The 27,703-nt window shown below is 39.3% G+C and overlaps 3 protein-coding genes across 4 annotated transcripts in view; 2 read left to right on the top strand and 1 right to left on the bottom strand.

Annotated features, from left to right (window-relative positions):
- The window catches only part of LOC145493835 (uncharacterized), a 165,361-nt gene that overhangs the window by 130,492 nt on the left and 7,166 nt on the right, over positions 1-27,703 (top strand). The window lies entirely within an intron of this gene.
- On the top strand, positions 1,483-10,572 carry LOC145493250 (carbohydrate sulfotransferase 11-like). Its single transcript, XM_081472675.1, has 3 exons — positions 1,483-1,852; positions 8,784-8,839; positions 9,317-10,572. The coding sequence occupies exons 1-3, from the start codon at positions 1,741-1,743 to the stop codon at positions 10,133-10,135; spliced, it is 987 nt and encodes a 328-aa protein (XP_081328801.1). The 5' UTR covers positions 1,483-1,740; the 3' UTR covers positions 10,136-10,572.
- LOC145493832 (uncharacterized) lies at positions 11,489-25,965 on the bottom strand. 2 transcript variants are annotated; one of them, XM_081473309.1, is made up of 3 exons: positions 25,660-25,965; positions 15,580-21,013; positions 11,489-12,024 (listed from the first exon to the last, which is right to left on the bottom strand). In XM_081473309.1, exons 1-2 carry the CDS (start codon positions 25,760-25,762, stop codon positions 15,585-15,587), a joined length of 5,532 nt encoding a protein of 1,843 aa, XP_081329435.1. In that variant the 5' UTR covers positions 25,763-25,965; the 3' UTR covers positions 11,489-12,024; positions 15,580-15,584. The 2 variants fall into 2 exon arrangements, with proteins under 2 accessions (XP_081329435.1, XP_081329433.1); XM_081473307.1 differs by lacking the exon at positions 11,489-12,024 and having other exon boundaries at positions 14,775-21,013.

The following is a 27,703-nucleotide window of genomic DNA, read 5'->3' as shown; positions in this document are numbered from 1 at the left end:
TGCCTGATTGTTTTTCCGCCCTCGCTGGGAGCCTGTTTGCAGGATATTATTTTTTCTCTAACAACTAGCAACCAGTCTGCCTTGATTAGTAATCCGTGCTAATTAATGGCATTAATCCTACCACGGCGGGCATGGAAAACTAAAATGCATAAGCATAAGAAACACAGGTGGAAGTACATATTTGTTTTCAAACGCGTTTTTAGTAAAATCCGAATAGTATTGTAATTTCTTAGAATTTTAGATTTTAGTTAGGTATAAATTGTACTTTAACGCTTGTAATTTTTAACCTATAACTTAGTTTTTTAGAATTTTAATTTTCAAGCTGTAATTTTCACGTTTAGCGTGTAACGTTCATTCTTTATGTATTTTAATTGTAAATGCGCATTTGAACATATACGTATGGAATTTGCGCACAATAAATTCATAATTATTATTATTATTATTATTATTACTAAGAAATCGATAATAAGCACCTTTCATTTGACATTTTTCCTAACTTAAAGCCCTTGTTCAAACCCCTGTTCCTGCCCTAGCTTATTTTGTTTATGTGCTGGTGATTAAACCAGCCTTAAGAGTGAACGAGTCCCAAAAGCTTACCTGCAAGGATACTGTCGTGTTCCTTATCATTTTATTATTAATTATTTTTATTTTTATTCTTACTTTGTACGGTTAGGGGGTGTAGACGCCAGAACTTGTGTCATAGCTTCGTGTTTGGAGTCAAGTTTTCCCTAACTCAGTTTCCTTTGTTTTGTGCCATTTCGTACATGTTATGTTCATTTGCATACTCTATGTTCGGTTTGCGCGTAATTTATTTATAATAGTGGTTTGAGTTTCTGTCTACGCCTTGTTTTGGATTTGCTCCAGTTTTACAGTTCGTCTTTTATTCGTCTTGTAAGTTTCCTCGTTTATTTCGCTTTGCCGTTTTTCTGCATTCTTCATGTGGCAAGAGTTGGATGTGTGTGATTAGCGTGTGCGACAATAGTGGGTGCGTGTGGCTTCTTCAAACAATAAAGCAAGTTTACATTACATTGAAGTGAAGTTAAGGATTCTTCAATTATTTTCATGTTTTGGTACGCTTTAGATCCATTACAATCGTGGAAGAGATTGTTTATGTATATACATAGGATGATACGCTACAAAATTCACCAGTATCCACTGCTTAGTAAGATACATGTGTGAAATTCTATCACCGGGTTGCTAAGCAGCTAAACTGAACTGTCGCAATAGGTGCTCAGTCTTCGCTGTATTCGATCTGCTCCTCAGCGACCAGTTTTCCAAAATACCAAAACTTTCCAATTTAAATCACTATATTTGGAACCTCTTGTAAGCGACCACCTCTCCCAAGCGACTTCGACCACTTTTAGGCTAAAAGTTTGAAATTTCCTTTTGTTTTTAACCTCCCTTAAGCGATCAGTTGACAGATAATAGAGCGAAAATTGGATAGTTAGACTGTGTAACATAAGCGCGTTCCTGGTATTACAAGAGACGGTAATTTCTCAATGCGATGTACCGGATTTTTTGCTCAAAATTGACTTTTTACACGAATAAAACATTTAAAACAAGGGGGAAGTCTCTGTAGTTACCATATGCTAATGAGCAAACGTTTGACCCAATAGGGTCTAGGCTCTCATAAGTGACCACCTCCTGTAAGCGATCACCTGAGCATGACGTTGTGGGTGGTCGCTTTAGGAAGGTTCAACTCTATTTAATTCCGGCCACGTCGAATCGTTGTTTGTAACGATGATGGCGATGAAACAATTATTCCTTTTGATTCTTCTTACTACTGGAATATTACTCATCCGTGTAGGATACGAATCGTATGCAAAGCAAATTAAGGTGAATGTCGCAATAGGTAAGCGTTTGTTTTGTCATCATGTGGGAGCCATGTTAATTTAATCTCTAAATAAGAACTAAAAGAACACACTTGGGTCTTGTGTTTTCTATGCCACAAGACCCCACCTTCTACTTTCAAGCAGATCAACCATACAACTCTATTATCCAAGACACATCTGGAATACAGTGAAAAATAACGCGAGAAACGAGTATAAATATTTCACGATATTTCTACTCCAGGACACAAGTTTAACAAATTTCATTTCCCGTGAACCTCTCGATCCTTCTGCCCGCCTCGAAGTCAAACTTGCGCGGAAGAAAATTGTTGGAAAATCTTTTTCTTATTGTATTGTGTAGTACAACAATAAAAGTTTATTCGCTATTTTTTTATTTCGTCTCCCTCCGAGGATTCGCCAAGATATTAACGCATCTAATTACATATATTTTAATTTTTTTAACGAATGATCGAGAGCTCGGTTTGTTCCCTCCATTGTCTCTTTATCAGTGAAAATACGCTTCGTACAAACCATGTCCATCTCTACAAATTTCTAAATTTTTCCCGCCATTAGAAAACTAACCTGTTTTCTTCAGGATATCGCCACGGGATTCTGCGTGAAATTTGTCAGTTGCAAACTTTGAAGTGAATATAAATCCCTAAGAAGTCAATGATTTGCAATTGGAGCCACTCAATAAACATTGAAAACTGAACTGATTCACATGTTTGCCTTGCCGGAATACGAGGAGGACATAAGTGATTGATCTCATTTTAAACTTGCGAAAAGATCTAGTGGCTCCGACGGCTATTCTGGTCACAAATGTCCCCCACTGTCAGGCAGAAATTACGTTTTAAATTTTTTTAAAAGACATAAAATTAAGACCAGCGGTTAATTGGAAAGGCCTTTCAAGAACTGACTTAGGAGCCTGATCATTCACAGTTTTGAGCAAGGATTTCAACTCTTGTTTTTTCTTTCCGATATAAGGGTTATCCCATCGGTATTTTACTGCGACCAGAATGGTAAACAGACTTGAGTTTTTGTAATTTGTAGGCTAACTCGTTCAGACCGTCCCACACAGGACAGCAATAATCGCAATATGTTTCGATAATAGCTCTTTATAGTAACATGATATAAGAGCACCTGTACCAGCTGAGGAGACAACTTTAGCAATATCTCATTAACATGTTTGGACCACGACAAATTTTGATCGATATAGACTCCTAAGGATTTGGTGGCCAAAGGTACTAGCAAGTCTCTGACTTGAGTCAATTAACATGCATTCGGTTTTGGTAATCTTTAGGCCTCATTTATTTACAATTAGCTATTCAAGGTTAGCTAGTTTTTTTACTGTTTATCACTGATCCAAGTTCTGGTCAAGCTACTGGTATATAGCAGTCGGACTAAGTTGAAGCTCTTTAATCAATGCCATACATTTAGCTAGCTAGCTTTCTTAAGAGAATCTTATCTATTGTGTCGAAACTCCATTTACAGCTCAACTGCGCAAGATAGATTCACTGCGTGAAAGCGTCGTCTCCAGGGCCGACAGCCGCTTACAAAATTGGTCCAAACAACTGCGATCTATTTTTCGGTGCAAAATATGCTTTCGTGAGAGCTTTCTGCGTGTGTGTGTTAATGGAATGGGCTTTACATTGCAGTTTATCCCAAATGATCAACATTTTCTCACTATCATGCTGTACTTGCTGTAATATTACTATTTTCCTCTTTTCATTTTGTTTAGTTCTTCCTATGTATATTGCGTTTGTAAATTAATAATAATAATAAAAAACATTCTCTCACGCCGTTGAACGGTTACCCTGGATGCCAAAGGTTTTGTTTTTCTTTCTCGCGAGGAGCGGTGATTCCTCTAAACCCTGATACGCTGCGAGTGGAGATGCTTCGCCGCTCACTGATCGCGGCACCAACGCTAAAAGAAATCTCCGGGGTCCAGGGTAAATAAAGGTCAATTGTTTAACCTCAGAACCCAGGCAAAAATATTACGGTTTTTTGAATATCAATATATTTATTAATAGAGAACGTCTTCTTTAAGAAAGGCAGGAGTCGCTGAAATCGCTTGAAATCGGTGGAAAAAGCGAACAGAAAACAGCCAATACATTAAAAATAAGACATTTTCACTAAGAGCTTTCAGTATTTCCTAAACCTTTCTAATATTTCCTAAACCCGGTCTTAAATATTCCCATACAATGTCTTTTGTTATAAAGCTGGAGTTTCTATACTCTAACGCGAACTCTTATTAGTTGATTTATGCAATGGCTAGATCTAAATGTCGGCCCGGCGGGCGATATTTAAGCAATATCTGCCCGCTCTCCCACTAGCCAGAGGTTACTTTGACTTCTTCTCCGGGCTTCTTCTTGCCTTATAACTTTACACTACACCTCAGCTATATAACAAAACACTCAATTACTGATCCCTTGGGAAAAAGTTTTCGTTTCCCTCGAATCTCGATTTTTCCGAGAAGGGAAACAATGAGATTCTCGGGAAAAGAGGAAAACAAAAGCTTTCTCTCGAGGCCATTACTTAAGTGTATAATATTTTTGCCGTGAGCTTGAGCCACCTGCAATTTTCCTCGATTGCAAACAGCTTCTGTAGTTCAGAATACAACCTTTTGTCACTCGCGACTAACGTCTCGTGTATATGTGAGCTCTCGCTAAATTCCTGTGTGAGAAATTCCTGTGTGACCATTTGTAGCGTTCCAAATGTACGATTCCTGTCAAGGGCGATTCTGGACACTTGCGGGTTACAATCAGTTTTGTTTATGAAAGACAGCTTTGTTTATGAAAGACAGGCGTTGGATTGACGGCAGTTTGTGCTATTGATTTTGGCAACCACGCTGTATTGATTCAAGAAATTCTATTTATTCCTTTTTAAACGAAGACTGGCATGAAGACCTTGAAGACGCAATCATTTGTGACAGGCTGTCTTTAGCGTTTTATTTTGTTTCCAAGCCCACGGTTCACACAACTCGCTCGCAATTTAATCAATTTTGGCAACAAATGACAGGCTAAACCGTTGAATTGACGGGCTTTAGTCACGCAGACAAATATAAAGATCACAATGAGTGGATTAAAAACTATCAATTAATGCGTATTTTCTGCGAATAAACGAACAGGTAAAAATCAATCAATCAATCAATAAACTTTATTTAAGTGTCTAAAACTTCTAGTCAGCCCGGAGGCCGACTAATTGGGGACACTCCCAATAAAATTACTAATAAATTAAGTTAAGTTAAAAGTTACCTATCACTTCTTACGATATATATACATATCTTAAATACCATTAACATTTATGAATCACAAAAATTTAAAATTGTTAATATTATGATCAATATCTTACTGTATATATCACCATTGGTCAAATCAGGGCATCAGGCCAGATTGAATTACCGGAAGTGTAACTCTTGTGTTCTGTTTACTTAACATTTTATGTAAAGAGTGAGAGTTAGCGTGAGGTATAGTACGAGCGTCACGCTACTGGCGTACTTGCGTCAATGGCAGCCAGTGAACAAGTCACCCAGAACCGAGAAATTATGACCCTTGCCCGGAAGTGATTCACCCTGATTGGTTTTCTATTCAATTGGATAACACAAAAACGTGAATATCTCTAAAATGAAAAAAGATATTCCAAAAAGGAAAACGTCATTCTTCCGGTTACTTTGAAAAGCCTTTCAAATGAGCAGCAATTATTGTTTACTTCATAGGCACTGTTAAGAGACATCTATAATCATTTTTTTCACTATACTGTTGTGTAGAATCACTCTTTGTGTGTGTGTGTGTGTGTGTGTGTGTGTGTGTGTGTGTGTGTGTGTGTGTGTGTGTGTGCGTGCGCGCGCGCGTGTGTGTGTGTTTTTGTTAAATATAACCACAGGCGGCCCAGACGTTGAATACGATAAATACGTGACATTATGCTGTTGGCGATTGCGTTACAATTTTAGCCGTTTATAAGACAATGTATGAGAATGCTTCCAAAATTACTCTAAATGCTACGTGTAGAAAATAATTTGAATAAAATGGCTTACTCTATGTTTGCATTGCGTTATTTTGATGTCTCTGGGTTCCTGGAGGTGGTTTAGAGCCATTTAGGCGAGTTTTACTCTTTGGCGGTTTGCTTCCCCTAAAGAGAAACGTTTCTCTTTAAGGGAAGTAAACCTCCTTAGCCAATCAGATTCCATGATAGAATGACACTCGAGTGCTCCTCGCAGCGAATACCTCGCGCAGCAGTTCTGGGGCTATTTGAGCTAAACTGTGATTGGCTTAAAATTCCTACGTCACAGAAATCGTTTCCTGGCTCGGGTTCGCAAACGTTATTTTCGGCGGAGATAAGCGACAGCCAGAAATACGTCTGCGTTCGCAGGCTACCTGTGCCTAAAAATGCCGAAAAACATTTTTCTTCAAAATTAATAATTTTGGGGTCAGCACGAGTGTTGTGCTCAAATATATACAATCATGAAATGAAACTAGTTTCTCACCACAACGACGAGTGAAAATCTGAAAAGCACCATTCAAATGGACGCTGTCTCGGCGCGGCCAAGCAATTTAAAATTCCCCATAACACCTCCAGCCTCGGATGTCAAATTAACATTTTCATCTTTGCCTCGTGTGGAGCATTGGGTGTACCAGAAAATGTTCTCAGCATCAAGGAAGGCAAAGAAGCAAATGAGCTTCAGCCCTAACTGGGTTTTAATTAATTCCGGAACTTAAATGAATTTAACAGGAGTTTAAATAAGAGACAGATGTCCTCTGCCTCTTCCCAAACAATAAAATCATTTATTAAATCCATTTTGAAATCACTGGTTATCCTTGCAATCTGATTGGCTCTCAGTGGTGCGATTTATTCACGAATCGCACTATTTTTTGCTCTAAATCGCATCTTTTTCTCAGCCAATGAGAATGGGCCAGTAAAACAAAACAACCAATCAGATTTCAAGATTAGTTTAAAGTAATCAATAAAATTTCAGGAAAATGAAAGGCAAAAAGCCACTGTGTGGAGAATTTTGCAAATACTATTGCCAAAAATTTGCTGTTATTGTAGCTTTTTTCCCAAAAAAATTGACAAATTTAATTAATTACAGTTTCTGAATGACGATTATGAGCTCCTTTAGGCTGAAGACCTACTTTAATGGAAGTTCCCAACTTTCAGTGTCCATTTTGACGAATATTTTGGCGATTTTTCTTCAACATCTGCTCAAGATCCGTATGATACTGAGTCCAGTAAAACATAAACAAACGAAAACCACACAACAACAAATTCAGAGTCATCTCAAGAAGGTAGATGTTTCCAGGTTTCCGGTAGTTTCAAACGAAGCAACAAAACAGCTGAACTCTGTTGCTGTGAATAAACATAGTCAAAATACGCCACACTGCACAAAATAGTGCATGAACGAACGTCTTACGAAGCCGGTGCCAGTCCCGCCATCTTGCCAAGAAATATCTTAAAACAAATGGCGCTGCAAGAACTTGACAAGGTCCTGAGTATTGAGTCCTACAACGAGGTTACAAAAAGAAACGGAGATGATAACGAGCTGCACTCCCTTAAAATCATACCATTGAATGGTATTTAAAAGAAAAAAAACGTACCATCCACTGGGCATCGTGCACTCGAGGGAGTTTCACAACTCAAAAGAAATCGATCGCAGAATTACACAGGATATGCACCTTCAAATTCCTTCTCCAAAGACAATGAAAAGTCTCAGCTTCAAACCACAGAAGAAAGGTAGGCCTTCCATAATTGATTCAGGCGACGAGAATTGCACTTTTATACCTGAAGTAGACTACTTTCGACTTCAGATCAGAACTGCTTGTTTCTTTGTCATGCTCGAATGAGTTTTCGTCACATGACATCGTTTTGCATACTAAATTCGACGTAAAGGCGTTTCCGGTTCCGCTTTTTTTAACAAACCGGCTACTGGAACAATACACCAAAAATCTAAAATTTAAGGCGATAAAATTGTGCGATTTCAAAATGGATCTAATAAAGTGGCAATTGAACTTCGTGTCGTGCAATTTTGGTCTGAAATCATGCTTGTGATTTCAAATCGAACTCGCGCTGCGCGCTCGTTCCATTTTGAAATCACGCGTATGATTTCAGACCAAATTGCACTCCACTCAGTTCAATTACCATTATAAATGAACAGCAAAGAAATGAAAAGCCAAACAAGCGCAAAGCACACGAATGTCCGAACACACTAGTGGTAATTTTAGCACTAAGTTTAATTCAAATGCAGCCGGTAAATGGTCGCGATGGTGTTCCTTTAATTTGTTTGCGCGCAATCGGCCCAAGATCACTCTGCTGATGTGCGGTATTTTGACGGACAAATGGCAGCTCGTTGCTACTTGTCAGACTCGTCTAACTCATTAGGTCGCCGATACTTTCTCGACGTACTATGATAGTGGGGAATGGGTGCAAGAAGGAATTGACGAGCCAACTTTGAATTTCCGAGGTAAAGCTGCATGACTTGAAACAAATGCTTTGTGGCAATTACGCGGTGTGAAAGGTGTTGGGCTGTGAGTAGACTGACAAGAAATCTAAGCTTCAGCATAGCTGCATTGATTCCATGGAAGAGTTGTAGCAGCAAAGAAATATTCAGCGGATTTGTTCTGCAATCATTTTTATGTAAGGGAACGCTGTATTACTATCCAGGGCTAGGTTGTTCGAAGGCCGGTTAACGCTAACTCAGGATTAAAAGTTAATCGAAGTAACAATTTTTCTTGTATAACAATGTTTTTCAATTCTTATGCTTTGGGAAGTTTGAAATTATTCAAACTCAAAACTGAAGGACAAACAATATAAACAGAAAAGCTCACCGAAAAAAAATACTACACTGAAATCAAAATTCTCGCCAATTCTAGGTTAGCTTAATCGGGCTTTGAACAACTCGGCTCAGTATTTTAACCCCTCCACATAACCGATAACACCTTGTGTGTTTTCGTTTCTTCGTAGGGCAAAGTCATGCTGAGCGGGCCACAAAAGAGGATTCAAATGTACAGACTATGCAGGTATGGCAGAAAAAAATGGAAACCGAGTGTAACTGAGAACTTGCAGTGGCAGATTACATTTTATACCATCCCACAGAAAATAAAGCCACTTAAAATATATACAAGAAAGCCTTCGTATATTCCCATCATGCTCTGCGCGTATTGTCGCATTTTTTGCGTTGGTCTCTGCATTTTCAATGGCATGGTATAAAATACGCTGTCTCGTGGAATAGCAGAGAATATTCCACTTGTCACTTGTATTGTTTTTGGTATACACACTCAACTAAAGGCTCTTGTGTACTCCGAGAAATTTAAGTGACTCGTGGGATATTAGACGGTATACCACTAGAAAGCATTGAATTACTAATATAACAGGAGCCTATCATTTGGACATGCGGACATATTTGGTTTGGAAACTTTATGATAATTTAGAAATACCTTGCTGTTAAGCAAGATATTAAAAGGGATCATAAAGAGGGTTTTCTTTCTTAATTTCAGGAATCATCAAGGTTTAACTCTAAGGGACAAAACGAGCGTAGAAAGCTGGTTGAGAAGTTCTGTGCAAAGACCGGCCACAGTGAGATGCCCGATCCGTTTCATTTAGCAGTGATTCCTTCTCTTCAAATCCTGTACTGTGTCATGCCTAAAGTTGCCTCCAGACAATTGAGGAGAATGCTGTATCGATTTAACACAGGCGGGGGGGAGTTGCGATTAAAAGCGTTTCCTCCCTACCAGCAGAAGCAGATATTAGAAACATATTTCAAGTTCACGTTTGTTCGTGAGCCGTTTGAGCGAATCCTTTCTGCGTACAAAGACAAGTTTGTTTATCCAAGATTTCCCCGCTCAAAACTTCAACTTCACGGCACAGCAATTCTAAAAAGCGTTCGTCCAAACGCTTCCCAGAGCGCACTTGATAAGCTCGATGACATCTCTTTTCGTGAATTCATTGAATATTTAGTCACCAAAGGAAGTAACAAGAGTACACCTGTTATGGATTGGCACTGGGACAATTACGTCAACATTTGTGGAATGTGTGCCATCAACTATGACTTTATAGGTCATTACGAAACTTTTGATCAAGACATGGCAGATTTTAAAGAGGCTGCAGGGTTAACGCCCGAAGATGTAAAGAGATTCAATGCTCATTCCAACAATAAATCCAGTACCGCCTCCTCTTTGCTCAGTTATTACTCGCAGATTCCCATAGAATGGATCGACATCCTTGGTCGGTTGTTCAGAGCCAACTTTGAGATGTTTGGATACAACTTCCCGGGACCTCTTCAGAGTCTTTTTGAGAAAAAGAAGAGAGAACAGTGAGACGGAAAATCTGGTGACGTGACATACCCTCAACATGTTAGGACACATCCTGACTATTATTTTAGGAGCTTTTCCCTCAGAGAGCAGGCTATGTTGGGATATGTTCTGTAGAATTCAAACGAAATCAGGAGTTGTAACGAAGCGACATACAGTTCAACCCCATTAAACGGCCACCCTCAGGGAAATGGATAGTGGCCGCCTCAAGGGTCTGGCCGCTTAATAGAGGTAAAAACAATAGAAAGCCCCCATCGGGACTTTCATTACTGGCCGCCTAATAGGGATGGCCGTTTAATGGGTGGCCGCTTAATAGGGGTTCGTCTGTGTGTTGTTTTCCCTACTTTGAAGTGATTAGGTAATTTCAGAAAATCCCTTCAAGGAAAACTACATTTTTTTTTTCAAAGAAACGCCATTTTATTCTATAACAAATGTATGTCCTGTTGCCCAAAATCGTAAAGAAAAAAATAATATTGCTATTGCTATTGCAAAATTTAGGCAGAAGCCCTTAAATTGTTCGACGTCTTCAATCGTTAACGTTCCTTCGTTTCATTTTCTTACACCAGTTATACCGGTGGAAATCAAAGCTCTACCTTTTCTACAGTTTTCTGCAGGTTAAATTGTGTAAGTCCTATATGTGATTCTAAAGATAACTGAAGATAATTTTTTTGGGGCTAACAAAGATTCTCTCTCTGAGATTATCAGGGAATTTAAGAAAACACGATAGCGACGCCGAGGACAACGTTTACAGTAACTGGAAAAGTTGCTTGTTAGGTGAGTTGAACGGCTGAACCCAGTCAAAAGATTACCTCGGAATCTCGCGATACTCTAAGGTCATTTAGTTTGTTTATCACGGTCAAAACTATTTCGAAACTGACTATGGAAAACAGGGTTAAATTTGTAAGAGAAATTTTAAAAATTAGCCCCTCGTGGTTCACGCTCTCTAGACCACGCAGAATTTGGTCATTTCACGTTGTTGTTTTGCGGAGGACCTAAAGGAAGTGTACTAAGCTGGAATAGTAGTTATAAAACAGGCCTTGGTTTGCATAAGTTGGGAGAAGAAATACAACGTGAAAATAGTGGTGACCTAAATCAGTAATAAGAAAATTTTTTTCACTTTATTTGTCTCGAGTAAAGACAGTCACTTTAGTTATCGAAAGGAACAGTTCACACTTCAAAAACTTCATCGTACAGATGTAGATATAAATATCTTTAGAAAACAGTCCTACGAAAATAAGCGCGCTGATTGGTGAAAAATCGTGTTTCTATTAAACAAATAGATTATGACAGAGCGAACTTTATCTAAACTTTATCTAAATCCTCTTCACAGACACAGACACTTTGTTAACAAGCGCACACTGCTACGCTACTCACTGTCTATCACAGATTATATAATAACCCAAGTTATTCTCGCATTTTGATTGGTTCTCGCCTATGATCTATTAGAGGACAGACGCACGATTGACGTCATCATTACAAAGTTTTTTCCTTCCGTGTTTAAAAATGGCGGAAAGTTTTGAGAACTCAGATAATATTTTACAAGTATTGTCGATGCATTGAACAGGTACGAGAAGCATAGTCTAGCTAGAAGAAGAAAGATAAAGCCATTTCGTTTTCAGAAAATGACTCAGGAAAAATACTCGAGCAGTCTCAGTCGGCAGTTGAGCGAGACTAAACCAAACACAAAATTGGTCTTGGTAGGCCGAGAACCATTGCGTTATCTCGAATTTAACAAACCCAATCTACAAAATGTTTATGAAATTAATTTATTTAAAAAATTCAACTTTTCTCAGTCTCAAAATAATTGTTGACACACTGATTCCTTCTTCTTCTTCTTCTTCTTCTTCTTCTTCTTCTTCCTGGGCGACTCACCTCCTTCAATTCTGAAGATTCTACTGAGCGTATAAATAAAAAACTACAAATTAAAATAAGGCTAAAATGTTATCATAAAAACTAAATAATAATAATAATAATAGCAATAATGATGATAATAATAATAATTTCATTGATGTCAGTAATGAAATATCAAGACATTAAAATCAGTTAAAATAAGAAAACACATAACCTTGCTTTCCGATGCGAATGTTCCAGTCCGTTTCAGGGCATAGCAACGAGCAAAGAACAGCTGACGGCCAATTGTATCGCAGCTAAAAGGTGTCTCCGACACTATTTCAAACTGATTTGAGAATCACCAACCACAGAGGACAAATTTCCACCGTCACTAACGCTCCTTTCCGTTCAAAATTCGAATCACCGAATGGCCTCCAGGTTGACTACAACCGCAAGTTTTCCGAGTGTATTTTTCAGCTTCTGCAATATTCAAGGCGACATCCACGCTTTTCGGCTAACAGGGCTGCTCTGATGACAAAAACTGACTTGACTTATCGAGCATTGTCTTTAAGATTTGTAGATGTCGCAGTTCAATTCTGCTTTCGCTGAAGTTTTCATTCCACGGGAAGCGACGCTCGAGTCAAGTTTGACAGTGGCGTGATTTTCCTGGACCAATCACAATTCTTTGCTACGCATAGCAACCAATGAGATTGCTTCATTTTGTATAGACAACAGATAACGTCAAATGGCTTTTTTTTCGTGTTCGCCAAAGTGGGCAAAGGCCGGCTTTCGAGTTATATTGAAAGATTTTGAAATAAACAAAGCTTTATCTGTAGTAGTTTGTTTCGTTATTATATAAAACAAATAGATTCCATGTTGCCGTGCGTCTGTTCAGTAACAGATCACAGAAGACGCCAAAATGTGGTAAGAACATCAGTGACACACTCGGCTATCGCCTCGCGTGCCACTTTTTTGTTCTTACCACATTTTGACGTCATCTGTGATCTATTACTGAACAGACGCACGGCAACATGGAATCTATTTGTTAAATAGATAGTGAGTAGCTTAGCCAATCAGAGAACGGCACTCGTGATAGAATGCTGGTAGATTTATAATAAAACTTGATAGAAACCCGGTACATGTTTTCTATTTCTTAAATATAGCAGGACTAGATTAAAATCACATTAAATTTCAAACGCGTCAGTATACTAACCTAATACGCACTAGTAGGTTATTTACAGGCCGAGCCGAGGATTGGGCTCATGATATGAACACCAAAATAGAGAGAACAAACACCGAGTAGTCACTCTTCTCCTTGGAGGCTTCATCGTATTCGCGTGCAAGCGGGCGGGTGAAGACTGGGTAGGGGAAAGTAACAGGCGAGAGAGAGCCTTTTGGAGAGCAGAAAGCCAGTTTCAACAGATTTTTTTAAGAAAGGCTGGCAACAGGTTCCCGCACTTTATACTTTGACGGATAAATACTAGAATTAATATTGGTATCATACAATATGCTACAAAATTTAAAATATTCTGTTGGCAGGATTCATAGCATTTCAAACTTTCGACAATTTAGGGTGGCTCTCAACCCTTCCTAGAACATTTTCTTAACATTTTCGTATTTTAACATGCTTATCACAATCCGATAATACAAAATGGGGATTTCACTGAGATGGTTTGAATTATAAGCACAAAAAGCTAAATTTAAGGGTGGTGTTTTTACGGGTTAGATCTTTGTTATGGTACCCTATTATGCCATGAAGATGACTACAACGTGTTCATCAACTACCGGTCATTTGTGTGATGCCAATAGTCTAACATCACTTGATAAGTGTGGGAGTATTGACCCGTCAAATTTTAAGTATAACTGGTGAGTGTGCTAAGAACAGCCACCTTTACAGCTTATGATAACAATAATAGTCTTTATTAAAAACTCAGATTCAAAACATCCCTTTAAATTTACAATAAAAAAGGGGTAATAAAAAAGATAAGAATACATTCAAATCTAAGAGTAAAATAGCTAAGAAATGGCTTAAAATCAAGAGGGAAATTAAATAAACTTAAAAAAGCAGTAATGTTAACGCTCTATGTAACGTTAGTATTGTAAAGTACGGGTATTCTAACAAAAAAAAGGCATCTATTTACAAAAATTCGTTTAAAACGCTCTGCCCTTACAAGTGGTAGAGCGAAGTTGTGGTCTCTGACACGGGTTGTGCGGGTAGGAGGCAGCAGGCTATGCAGTGGCCCCGTAGCCAAAGCCGTGGCCCCGAGCCAAAAAATCACTTATTGGAGACTCTATCAAGGTTTTAATTCTCGCTTTTAAGGTGACTGACAACAGTTTCACTGCATAGCCTGTTTTTTTTTTTTTTTTTTTTTTCAGCTCCTCTAATTTGTGCAAAATTGTTTTTCACTTCTCGTACTTTAATCAAAAACTGACGGACAAAAATAAAAAGATTAAAACTGATTTTTCAGGCTGAAAAAATGAAATGAAGCGTCACGCCAATCCTGGATAAGCTAAGGGCCTACCTACCTGGAGAAATATTGTGCCCTCATAACGAGTCACTCGAGACCTTTGATACATTTCGATACAGAGCTAACTGGAAACTGCTTAAATGAGAAATCACAAAATTGGTAAAAAAGTGACCCCGGATGGAAAAAGAACTGACTTTGAGTTAGTAGGAAGAAATAACCTTTTTCATGCTGAGCGTGCGTCTGCTCGATGCAATCCACGTAAGGTTCCTCCACTTTCTCCCTCCCCCCCCCCCCCCCACCCCTTCTGGGGTCTTGTCACTCAGCTCAAAACTGAAGCTCAATTTTGAAATCTCTTTCGTCAATAACAAACATTTTTGTTATCGTAAGCTCTGAGAATGTAGTGTTACTTCCAGACAATATCTCCTACTTGATGATTTCCTATTATCTTATCACCTCTCTGAGGACAATATAGTTTTTTTTTTTTTATCGGGAAATCAGGTATTGATCACTGCTACTGACTACTCACTCACTTACTGGTCACTTATCACTTCTCCACTGTTTTACAAATCAGTCTTGTGACGGAATTATTGACCGTTCGATTCAAGTTTTTTATATTCACACAACAAGCCAGGGGCTTGAAAATAAATAACAATGGTAGTCCTTAGAGGCTATTTTAGATTTGACTACCTGGAAGACACGGCTGTTGTTTTGGGTTCACGCAAGAACGGGAAAATTACCTAGTCAGTCACAGAGTGTCTCTGAAACAGAACATGAAAATAACTAATCAGTGCCTCTGTAACAGATTCGCTCGCCGAATAAATTAATTTGCTCCCTCATCTAAACAGGGTAAAATAACCTCAACTGCTTAACCTTCCCGTGAGAAGCAAGGTGCGATCATTTCGTCTGATGCACGAGGCTATTAACAGTTCAACGGTTTATAACAGCTGTGATAGCTGGCGAGAGTATAAATATACTGAAAATCTGACCAAACCGTCCTACATTTCAATGATTGAAGTCTCGTTGCAAATTGGTTACCACAATTTGGATCGCACTATTTGTATTGAAACGCAGTTTTTGCAGGTTCAAGTTAAAGGTTATTGTCGGCTTGAGCCGAGCGAAATATCAGATCTTTTCTAATTCAAGGAAACTTACTCTTATTATTCTTGTTTTCCAAACTCGAACGTCACGTCATCTCCAATCAGTACAAATGGTGCCCATTCGCAAACCTTGGAAAAGCCGTTACCTCTCATCCATTTCATGGCCTGATGAAGAGATTCACTGGCACTCTCCCCTCGAACAAGATGCTCGTAGAAACGACACATCAGCTGCTCTGTAGCAATGTCGCTTATTGCCCAAAGTGCCACCAGTACTGACCGTGCACCGGATCCTAAGAACGCCCGAGCAATTCCAATAACTCCCTCGGCTCTGATCTGTCCACGTGCACTATGACAGCAGCTAAGTACCACCAGTTTAGCTCGCAGTTGAGCCTGTGCAATGTCAGACATCATCAATAGGTAATCAGCTTCTTTTGGAATCTTATTGGAAGAGCGCACGGGAGAAAGGGCAATTTCTCCTCTTTCGGCATTTCCATGTGCAGCAAAATGAACCAGACCCACTGAATGTAATCTTTCAAGTACCGCCTGCTTTGTTGCATGTTGGCCTAACAAAGGCTGGACACCCAGCAGTCGCCCAATCATGGCTGCTTCATTTCCTGCATAGGGTAACCTGGAAAACTTCGTTTTCCTTCCCTTGTAACGCACTTTACCAACATCTGGATCCCCCACTACTAGGGCGCCAGTCTGATTGTGGTAGTCTGCAGGACTGTCCTGAATCAGCTTGAGAGTCGTCAAAGAAGGAACAATGCGAATCCTGAAAGTCTCGGATAGACACTTTCCATTTTCGTCGCTCAATGCCGCAAATGGAACTCGGTTCAAGGAAAGATCAGGAACAATCATGATTTCGCGCTCCTGTAGCAAGTCAGCTACAGAACCGATGAGCATTCTGTGACACAAAGAAAGTGGTGATTCGGGATTCTGACTCTCTTCGTTATCATCTTTTACAAGTCGCAAAGCCGAGAGGCCCTCATCTTGGTATGACTTCAGTTCTGGCTCAATGGGACTTAAAGAGCGATCTTCGCAATCTTCCTCGGGTAAAATACCAAAACTTCGAAAGTTTTTATCAAAGAATTCATCTAAACTACCAAGTGATTCTGAACCAACAATGCTCTCGTCTACTCTTTTTTTTCGAAAATGAATGACACCGCTTGTTTTGAGAATCCACAAAAACAAATGTTGAGCTTCGTAAGAAATGTACAAGCATGTACAGTTACGCTCCTTCCTCATAATATTCTCAATACCATACCATGTCTTTGGGTTAGCTGAGATTTGCCATTTAACGGAGTACTGAGTCGTCATCAAGTCAGCTAAAGCTCTTGCTTTTGCCAGCTCTAGAACATAAAGAGCATCGTTGGGACTCCCAAAAAAACAAACCAATAAACTAAGAGTCCGATAAGGAAAATCGTGAACGTCGGAAAACGATATTTTAAACTTATCGTTGTCTCTAAGAAAACCACGCAAACGCTCGCTTTTGTCCATACTCAGGAGCAGACAGTCAAAAGCCTCCTGGATCTTCCCTTGCAACAACTTTACCGTTGAAAGGCTGCAATTAGATTGAATCTCTCTGCGAATGTTTCCAATATCTTGAGTAATTGAAAGTGCCTTCTCAAGGTAATCTTCAGCCTTGTCATATTCACCAAGAGATCGAAACACAGCTCCTAAGTTTCCGTAATCTACTGCTTCTCCTTCTCTGTCACAAATTCCTATCCTGATCGCAAGTGCTTTCTGAATATATTCTTTTGCTCTGTCGTATTCACCAAGAGACTGAAACATAGTTCCTAAGTTTCCGTAATCTGCTGCTTCTCCTTTTCTGTCACCAATTTCAATTCTGATCGCAAGTGCTTTCTCAAGATATTCATTAGCTTTTTCATATTCACCAACACATTGATACACAACTCCTAAGTGGCCGTAATCCGCTGCTTCTCCTTTTCTGTCACCAGTTTCAATTCTGATCGCAAGTGCTTTCTCAATATATTCTTTGGTTTCGTCATATTCACCAAGATATCTTAACAGAGTTCCTAAGTTTCCATAGCAGCTTGCTTCTTCATATCTGTCACCAATTTCTATTTGGATGGCAAGCGCTTTCTCAAGGTATTCTTCAGCTTTGTCATATTGACCAAGAGATTTCAACAGAGACGCTAAGTTTCCATAGCAACTTGCTTCTCCTTGTCTGTCACCAGTTTCTCTTCCGATTGCAAGTGCTTTCTCAAGGTATTTTTTAGCTTCGTCATATTCACCAAGCGACTGAAACACAGTTCCTAAGTTCCCGTAACACCTTCCCACTGCCCTTTTATCACCAATATCTATTGTCATAGCCAGTGCCTTCTCCAGATATCCTTTAGCTTTGTCATATTCAGCAAGAGATTCAAACATCGCTCCTAAGTTATTGTAATCTGCTGCTTGTCCTGCTCTGTCGCCAATTTCTATCCTGATCACGAGTGCTTTCTCAAGATATTCTTTAGTTTTGACATATTCACCAAGAGCTTCAAATACAGTTCCTAAGTGTCCGTAACAGCTTGCTGCTCCTTTTCTGTCACCAATATCTATTGTGATGGCAAGTGCTTTCTCGTAATATTCTTTAGCTTCGCCACATTCACCAAGGGATTGAAATACAGTTCCTAAGTTTACGTAATCTGTTGCTTCTCCTTTTCTGTCACTTATTTTAATTCTGATTGCAATTGCGTCCTCAAGATGTTCCTTGGCTTTGTCGTATTCACAAAGAGACTTCAACACAGCTCCAATGTTTCCGTAACATGATGCTTCTCCTGCTCTGTCACCAATTTCTATCCTGATCGCCAGCGCTTTCTCAAGATATTCTTTAGACTTGACATATTCACCAAGAGATTGAAATACAATTCCTAAGTTTTCGTAGTCTGCTGCTTCTCCTGCTCTGTCACAGATTTCAATTCGTATCACAAGTGCTTTCTCAAGATACTCTTTGGCTTTGTTATATTTACCAAGAGATCCAAACACAACTCCTAAGTTTCCGTAACAACTTGCTTCTCCTTTTTTGTCTCCAACTTCAGTTTTGATGAGCAGTGCTTTCTCAAGATATTCTTTAGCTTTGTCATATTCACAAACTGATTGAAGCACGGCTCCTAAGTTTCCGTAATTTAGTGCTTCCCCTGCTCTGTCACCAGTTTCTACTGTGATTGCAAGTGCTTTCTCGTGACATTTCTTAGCTTTGTCATATTCATAAAGAGATTCATACAAAGTTCCTAGATTTCCGTAATCTTCTGCTTGTCCTTCTTTGTCACCGGTTTCTATTTTTATCTTAAGAGCTTTCTCAATATATTCTTTAGCGTTATCGTAATCACCAAGAGATTGAAATACGGTTCCTAAGTTTCCGTAATCTACTGCTTCTCCTTCTCTGTCACCAATTTCTATCCTGATCGCAAGTGCTTTCTGAATATATTCTTTTGCTCTGTCGTATTCTCCAAGAGATTGAAACATAGTTCCTAAGTTTCCGTAATCTGCTGCTTCTCCTTGTCTGTCACCAGTTTCTCTTCCGATTGCAAGTGCTTTCTCAAGGTATTTTTTAGCTTCGTCATATTCACCAAGCGACTGAAACACAGTTCCTAAGTTCCCGTAACACCTTCTCACTCCCTTTTTATCACCAATGTCTATTGTCATAGCCAGTGCCTTCTCCAGATATCCTTTAGCTTTGTCATATTCAGCAAGAGATTCAAACATCGCTCCTAAGTTATTGTAATCTGCTGCTTGTCCTGCTCTGTCGCCAATTTCTATCCTGATCACAAGTGCTTTCTCAAGATATTCTTTAGTTTTGACATATTCACCAAGAGCTTCAAATACAGTTCCTAAGTGTCCGTAACAGCTTGCTGCTCCTTTTCTGTCACCAATATCTATTGTGATGGCAAGTGCTTTCTCGTAATATTCTTTAGCTTTGCCACATTCACCAAGGGATTGAAATACAGTTCCTAAGTTTACGTAATCTGTTGCTTCTCCTTTTCTGTCACTTATTTTAATTCTGATTGCAATTGCGTCCTCAAGATGTTCCTTGGCTTTGTCGTATTCACAAAGAGACTTCAACACAGCTCCAATGTTTCCGTAACATGATGCTTCTCCTGCTCTGTCACCAATTTCTATCCTGATCGCCAGCGCTTTCTCAAGATATTCTTTAGACTTGACATATTCACCAAGAGATTGAAATACAATTCCTAAGTTTTCGTAGTCTGCTGCTTCTCCTGCTCTGTCACAGATTTCAATTCGTATCACAAGTGCTTTCTCAAGATACTCTTTGGCTTTGTTATATTTACCAAGAGATCCAAACACAACTCCTAAGTTTCCGTAACAACTTGCTTCTCCATTTTTGTCTCCAACTTCAGTGTTGATGAGCAGTGCTTTCTCAAGATATTCTTTAGCTTTGTCATATTCACAAACTGATTGAAGCACGGCTCCTAAGTTTCCGTAATTTAGTGCTTCCCCTGCTCTGTCACCAGTTTCTACTGTGATTGCAAGTGCTTTCTCGTGACATTTTTTAGCTTTGTCATATTCATAAAGAGATTCATACAAAGTTCCTAGATTTCCGTAATCTTCTGCTTGTCCTTCTTTGTCACCGGTTTCTATTTTTATCTTAAGAGCTTTCTCAATATATTCTTTAGCATTATCGTAATCACCAAGGGATTGAAATACAGTTCCTAAGTTTCCGTAATCTGCTGCTTCTCCTTCTCTGTCACCAATCTCTGTTCTGATCACAATTGCTTTCTCAAGACATTTTTTAACTCTATCATATTTACCAAGAGATTCAAGCAAAGTTGCTAAGTTCTCGTAACAGCTTGCTTCTCCGTTTCTGTCCCCAATTTCTACCATGATGGCAACTGCTTTCTCAAGATACTCTTCAGCTTTTTCATATTTACTAAGAGATTCAAACACAGTTCCTAAGTTCGCGTAGCAGCTTGCTTCTCCGTTTCTGTCACAAATTTCTATTCTGATGGCCAGTGCCTTCTCAAGATATTCTTTAGCTTTATCACAATCACTGAGACGATAACACATTGTTCCAAACTTCCCACAAGCGTATGCTTCTCCATCTCTGTGGCCTATTTCTCTCATGATATTTATTCCTTTCTTGTAAAGTTCTCTTGCTTCTGCATAATTAAATTGCTGTTCACAAATGTTGGCCAATGTTAAAGTAAGATTCCCTTCTTCGGCTGTTTTGCCACACTCGCGGTAAATTTCAAGAAGTTTCCAGCCGTATTTTGCTGTATTTGTATAATCAGTTGAAAGACAGTACGCCATGAACAATGTTTTATAGATGGCAATGTTAACTGAATTGAAAATGTGATCTTCTTTTTTGAGTACTTCATTATTTAGGAAAATCAAACATTCTTTGCAGACCTCAATGGCTCTGAGACCATGACCAGTGTTAAGAAGGAAAGTAGCAACAGCCAAGCCAATACAGATGGCTTGTAAAATGTCTTCTATGTTGTTCATATCTTCCTTGTCTACAAATCCTGCAAAAAGATAACCTGACGAATCAAGTTTTATGCTTCTTTAGTTTTTTCCACTCAGGTGTCAAATAAGTGCCAGCATGCTGTGGACTAGCAACCATCTACAGAAGAGCAGAAATACCAACATTCGCTTAATGCTACGTAAACCAGGACAAGCTCCGTCGCGACTAAAACTTTACCTTACTTTGCCTTCGCATCATTAGGAAATAGACTAAAGCAAATGAATGTCTGAAAAACGAAGACCTAAGACCTAAGACCTAAGATCTAATACCGAAGACTTAAGACCATACCTGCCAACCCACAGAGAACAAAAACCTGGAGATGGCGAGAAATCTTTGCATTGTAAGAATATAATTTTCGGCAATATCTGAATACTCTCCGAAAATCATCCGAAGGCCCTCCGAACGTTCCCGACGTCTCGAAAATAACGAAATTGATGAAAAAAATTAAAGAGAGCCACAGTAGGTAGTTCCCGGGAGATTTGATGAAAAACTTGGAGACTCCCGGGAACACCGGGAGAGTTGGCAGGTCTGTAAGGCCCCCTCTGAATCTCAAAAACGAAGACCGAAGATCCCCATTTGAATTTCAAAAACAAAGACCTAAGACCCCCCTCTGAATCTCAAAAACGAACATAATTCCATTTCTACATGTGCAAGTTTTGACGCTAACAGTCACGCTATTTTATGTACGTCAACCGCCACCAATTTTGACGGCTTTACGCGCGCAAACGGCTTGCTAAACGGCTTACTTTGCCGTTGTAAGCCGTTTGGGTGAACTGATTCGTGAACTCGCGGATCCACTCGGCTATCATGGACATTCATGAATTGCCCTTCAAGATCCACTCGGCTATCGCCTCGTGGATCCCCAGATACTTTGACAATGTTATGACGAATAACAGGACAGACGCATGAAAAACTGATGTCAATTTGTTAATTGACGGTTTTCAAAGAAGAGGAGAATAACTGATGAGAGCACGAGGCCGTAGTGCTTTTATAGTTGTTGTATAAATGTGTAGTCTGTATGACAAGCCACTGAAACATTTACGTGCCGACTGGGACATCCAAAACGACGACACCTCAAGTTTGAATGGGGTCCACCGTTGCGAGGAAGGGAGAGTAGTTGCTCTAGACGTCTACTTTAAGCATTGTCAAAGAAACCACCCAGCGTCAGAGTCAGACCGCGAAGTTTAGTGAAATGAAAGTTATGGCCAGTAAACAAAGTGAGAAGTAAACGTTCTCTGAATCTAAGTACATAAACAGGGCCAAAAAGGAAAGAATACTGATGCCCAATTTATCGAATTGATACCTCAATAATTCCAACTTATAGGGAATTTAACAGTGGTTTTACAAAGTATAGAAACTGAAACAAAAAGAGGAATTCGAGCAAGTGTACCAATAGTATTGGCAAGCATGGTGTGCAAAAATAGGCCAACTGCATTCAAATAAAAAGGTTAAGTTACTGGCTGGTTTGGTGTGGTGGGTATAGGATTAGGTTGTTTTCCCTGCTGCAATGGGTGGTCCACATTTATTATATCATAGTTACAGTTTCTAACAGATTAAACTTTGCTCTCTAGGAAGAAAAGGAAAACCTTAGGTTTTCGGGCCTGATTAGGGAGAGAAGTAATTGATACTCTGGCTATAAAAAGAAACGGTTGCTCATAGGAAATGGTGGATTCCAGTTAGTAGCTGTTTTTGGATTTGTATTTATGAGCGCTTAATATTCCACCAACCAATTATTACCTTTACCAAACATGTCTCCTACGTGATTACAGCATTAGCAAAACGTGTGCTGGTGTCTCATTGGGATGTTTGCAGTGGTCACGTGCTGGCGAGGTTTTGGCGTTTATTTGCATAATTTGTTGTTGGTATGAATGCTTTTGTACTGAAGATCTCTTATCTTAATTCCTATCGGAATTGATCTTGAAGAGCGATTCATGAATGGTTTTCACGTCCTTTAATAAAACTTTGATTCTTTAGATGCTGCTCAACAATCAAGGCTGTAGCCAGAAAAAAATTATGATTGAGGCAATGTCCATGGAAAAATTATGACTGAGGCACTGTTCATGGTTATATTCTCTTCATGTATGTATTTAGCAGCCTTTCTACTTTTCCCTTTCAAAAAAGAAACTGCCGGAACGAAAAAACTGCTGAGGCAAGTGCCTTGGTTTCCTCATACTGGCTACGGCCTTGACAATTGATCTCACCGATGGACAACGCGAGCACAGAGCGTTCTTATTAGCCAGTAGCTTCAGAATTGTTGACACGTTTCGTGTTCAATTGTTTCATCTTTTGACTGAAAGTTGTCTAGTATCGCAGTATCACGGTTTCCCAGTCTTTAGGAATTGCAGCAATCACGAGTGTTTCGAAATTAATAAGGTGTACGGTAGTGTCAACTCAATATACAAATAGATTCATGCAAAGCAACCAAAGAAAACATGTCGTGCAGGCCGGTGGGTTACATCCTTACATTCTTTGCTTAATACAGACGAGATGGCGTCCTACCAGCTTTCAAAATCATAGCCATCTTGTTGTTGACTTCTTGTTGGAATTCTGCTTTCAGTTTCCTACGGTAGAAAGCCTGGCGCGCTTCGTTTAAGACAAACGACGCAACTTTTAAAACCCAGCACCTGCTGATAGTTTCAGTACATAGAGCGTGACGGATAATCCGAGTATATTCATTATGTCAATAGACATGATATGACAAAACTAAGTTGGAAAAGAGTGCTATCGAAGAATATCGGTAACGTCACGTATTGTTATTTGTGTGCCCGCCAGAGGACTATTGGCTGCAAAGAGTTCTTTTGTTTCATTGCCTGGAAATATGACTACCAAATACAATATTTGTAAAACATACCATATATTTTCTTAATTTCGGTATACGAAGCTGCCATCATCGGACTAAAATAATTGTGAATAAAAAGCAGTTCTTGGAGAAGACTCCATTTGTGGTTGCAGTGGATTCCAGTTGTGCATGGTCTCAAAGATCAGATGGAAAGATGCCAGACTTTTTAAAGTCTGGATACCTTAAAAGGTATCCCGGTAGATTACACACTCAAATGACATACGAAAATGAAATTTTTACAAGTGTGCAAATGTTTATATATAGCATTCTTTTTGCCACAGATGGCAAGTCTCAGTCTTTCAAGTCATGGGGTCTCCCTTATCTGAAGCGTCAGTGTAATGCGGGTTGTTGTTGAAGACAAGACTCCACCACCATCTGGCTTTCAGCCCCATGCACTGGAGACAAAACCTCTCAACTCTTAGGATTTTTCAAACGAAAGCTCCGTAGATAATCCACAAACTCCAACATTGAAACAAAAGTGCGCTCGAAAAAACCGAAATTGTCTTTAACACCACCAACAAAAATAAAGTACAACGGTTGAACAAATTGCATGTTGTCCATGTTGTCTTCAAGTTCAGTTCCGGTTGTCAATCGGCGTGTATTTTGGCAAAACAGGTACGACTCTTTTCATCCGAGCTCAGGAACATGCCACTTGATTTTTCGCGTGAAAAAGACAATTTCATAGAATCAGTCCTTAACAACACCACAGTTTTAAACTGCGACCATAACTAGAATTTTCTTCTATACAAAGAGGCATGTTATATCAAACGTCTAACACCTTCTCTCATTAACTACGAACTGAAATCCGGCAGAAACTTTGCATGTTTTCAAGAGTATCCCATTTTCTTTCGTCTCTTAACTGTTGTTCACACTCTATTTAAGAACCACCTCCCTCATTTTCCCTTGTAACAGATCGTGAAATCACAGAACTAAACCGCATCGAGTTTGCCATAAATTTCGCTTTGTAATTTTATGAATATCAAAACTAAACATTATCCTCAACTGGGAGGGCGAACAATACAAGATTAACTACGTGTCACAGTCAAGTTCCCTTTGGAAAGTGAAAACTGCGGAAAATTCGGGTGTTTCCCGAAATTCCAAGAAAACAGATAACACGGATGCATTTGGCCGTACACCAGACGAGTTAAAAAATATAGCGGAATTACACTGGTAGGAACATACAAATATGAATCCTTCTGCAAGCGGGATGTGGGAAGCTTTCAAAGCTTTTAAACTTAATTGACAGTGATACACGTCGGTGCAAATTGCCTAGTTTGACGCGCCGTCGACGCCCGAGTTATTCATTCGAAGAGAATCGTACAAAGTTTTGTTGGTACTAAATCGACAGATACCAACGAAGTTCATTGGGGCTAATTCAACATGTGTCCGATCGATTAAATTTGAGGTTGATTTTTAAAGTAATGTTGCTTGCAAAGAGCATCCCAAAACTGTTTTCGTTTTCGTCCTTACAGTAAGGCCGGTAGTGTAGCCGAAACATTTGGGGTTTCTTGATTTATTATGATGGCCTACTTTCAAGCCTGAATGCGGGCAATTCTAATAACCTGTTGAAAAAAGAGACATGTAACATTTGTAGCACTTGCTAAGCAGGTCACCAATAGACTGCTAACAGATTAGCGCAAGAAGGGGATTTGATTCCGGAACTCCGCACCTTTAAAACTAAGCCTCAAGTTTCTTTTAGCAAGTTTTCATGAAAGTTTTCACGAATGAGCAAGACGGATATGCTAAGTTATATCGATAGAAGCCGAGATTAGACGCTGTTGTAAAGAAGAAAATAACAGCTAACTTACTGTTGTGCAGTAGCTTGTAAACAGCTGTCCGCTCTCCTCGAGCATTAAGAAAGACTGAAGTGGGGCGTCGGTGTGTTACTGTTAATAATTGTGTTCCTCGCATAAATTATCCATGCATTAACACCATTTCAGTTTCACAGCAGCTGAAGAGCAAGGCGGAAACTAAAGAAAGAAATTGCTCTCTGTAAGGGATCTTTAATTTGTATGAGGCAATTTATGACCTTCTCTATGTTCACAGAGAAATAAAAACAGGCCGCCGCAAGGAAAAATTTTCTCGCGACCAATGTTGTTCCATACTGTTGTTAATTGCTGACCCTGCGACTGACTAGCTTTTGAATTTCAAAGTATATATTAGAAGCTTATTAGAGGAAAATCTCACTTTAACGAGATCGAAGCCGTGAATTTACTGTTTGCGTCAGTTACTACGTAATGTAGTTTGCGCAGTCCGATCGTTGATATGCTTCCTTATTTCCATTATAACAGGTCGAGAGAAGCTTTAAGTTTGGAATTACTCTGAGCCACATTTTTTTATTCTCAACTGGTTAAGATAAAAGCCACAAAATAAAACATTCCTTGTACTAAACTCGCATTGCAAAGGGTGGAAAGTGAAAACTACAAAACACTCGACGTATTTCCTGAAAGTCCGAGAAAAGCCATTTTCAATACGCAGGTTTGGCGGAATGCGGGATGAAAAATTCCTCAATGAGCGTCACAGTTTAACTAATATGATAACTAGGAAGGAGTGAGACATAAGCTCAAAGAGCTAATGAGGGTCTGCGTAACAGAAACTTGTCTTTCATTACTAGCTATATCTTTAGTGCACTATACCTCGCTTGCAATACGCGCGGGTCTAAATTGTCTTGTCCGATTTTCCGTCAACTCCTGAGTTATTCCTGTTATTCATTCGAACAGAATCTGATAAAGTTTTACTGGGGCTAAATCAAGCCACGTCCGAACAATGGAATTCGAGAATGACTGGTACAGTAATTTTCCTTGCGCAAAACATCCCAACACTGTTTCAGTTTTCGTTGGTAGAGTAGCGCCAGCATGTATAGAGCATTTGAGTGTGCCAAGAGAAAAATCACTTTCTCTTGGGTGTTCTTTGTTTATCGTGGTCTACTCTCAAGCCTGAAAGTGGGGAATTCTAATAACCTGTCAAAAGGGACGATTAGCACTTGCTAAAGCAGGTCGACAATAGAGTCTTAGCTGACTAGCGCTAGAAAGGAAATTTCATTCAGGAGCTACGCGCCTTTAAAACTAAGCCGCAACATTATTAGAGCAGGTTTTCATGATACCTCGAATAAGCAGTAAGACGGATATCCTAATTTGTATCAGTAGAAGCCGAAATAATGCACTGTTGTAAAGAAAATAACGACTAACTTACTGTTGCGCGGTAGTCTGTGTACACTTCGTCCGCTCTCCTCAAGCACTATGAAAACGGTTGAAAGAGGGGCGTCGGTGTGTTACTGTCAATAATTATGTTCCTCGCATAAATTATCCATGTCTTAAAACCATTTCAGTTTCACAGCAGCTGACGTGTCAAGCAAAAACAACAACGAAAAAGAAATAGCTGTCTACAAGGAATTTTTGTATGAGGAATTTAATGAGGATTTTTATGACCTGACGAGAACAGACCGCACGAGGAGTAATTTTCTCGCGAATAATGCTGTTATTGATACTGTTATTGTCTGACCCTGAGACTGAATAGCTTTTAAATTTCAAAGTATTAGAGGAAAATCTCACTTTAACGAGATCGAGGCCATGAATTTACTGTGTGCGTCAGTCCCGACAAAAAATAGTTTGTACAATTCGATCGATGACTGACTCACTCATTTGTATTATATTGTGACAGGCCGTAAAAAGTTTCCAGTTTGGAATTAGTCTGGGCTAGATTTGACTTTATTCTCAGCTGGTTAAGATACCAGGAACAAATAAGGGATTAGTTGTGCTTACCAAAGTGAAGATCGCTTTGGAGCTTATTGGAAAGCAGGGAAAATGAAAATTATGGGAATAATCGTCGTGTTTCTTGAAATTTCTTGAATTA

Source organism: Orbicella franksi, chromosome 7, assembly GCF_964199315.1.
Source record: "Orbicella franksi chromosome 7, jaOrbFran1.1, whole genome shotgun sequence".
In the NCBI taxonomy this organism is placed as follows: domain Eukaryota; kingdom Metazoa; phylum Cnidaria; class Anthozoa; order Scleractinia; family Merulinidae; genus Orbicella; species Orbicella franksi.
Note: the sequence above shows the minus strand (reverse complement) of the source record. Positions and strands in the feature narration are given on the sequence as shown.

What these genes read in the sequence shown, in the direction of transcription:
- LOC145493250 (XM_081472675.1), top strand. Translation starts at nt 1,741, where the DNA reads ATGATGGCGATGAAACAATTATTCCTTTTGATTCTTCTTACTACTGGA. An exon ending in TAAGGTGAATGTCGCAATAG is followed by an intron (nt 1,853 to 8,783) that starts GTAAGCGTTTGT and finishes GTTTCTTCGTAG; the next exon opens with GGCAAAGTCATGCTGAGCGG. An exon ending in CAAATGTACAGACTATGCAG is followed by an intron (nt 8,840 to 9,316) that starts GTATGGCAGAAA and finishes TCTTAATTTCAG; the next exon opens with GAATCATCAAGGTTTAACTC.
- LOC145493832 (XM_081473309.1), bottom strand. Translation starts at nt 25,762, where the DNA reads ATGCGAGGAACACAATTATTAACAGTAACACACCGACGCCCCACTTCA. An exon ending in TTACAAGCTACTGCACAACA is followed by an intron (nt 21,014 to 25,659) that starts GTAAGTTAGCTG and finishes ATCTTTTTGCAG; the next exon opens with GATTTGTAGACAAGGAAGAT.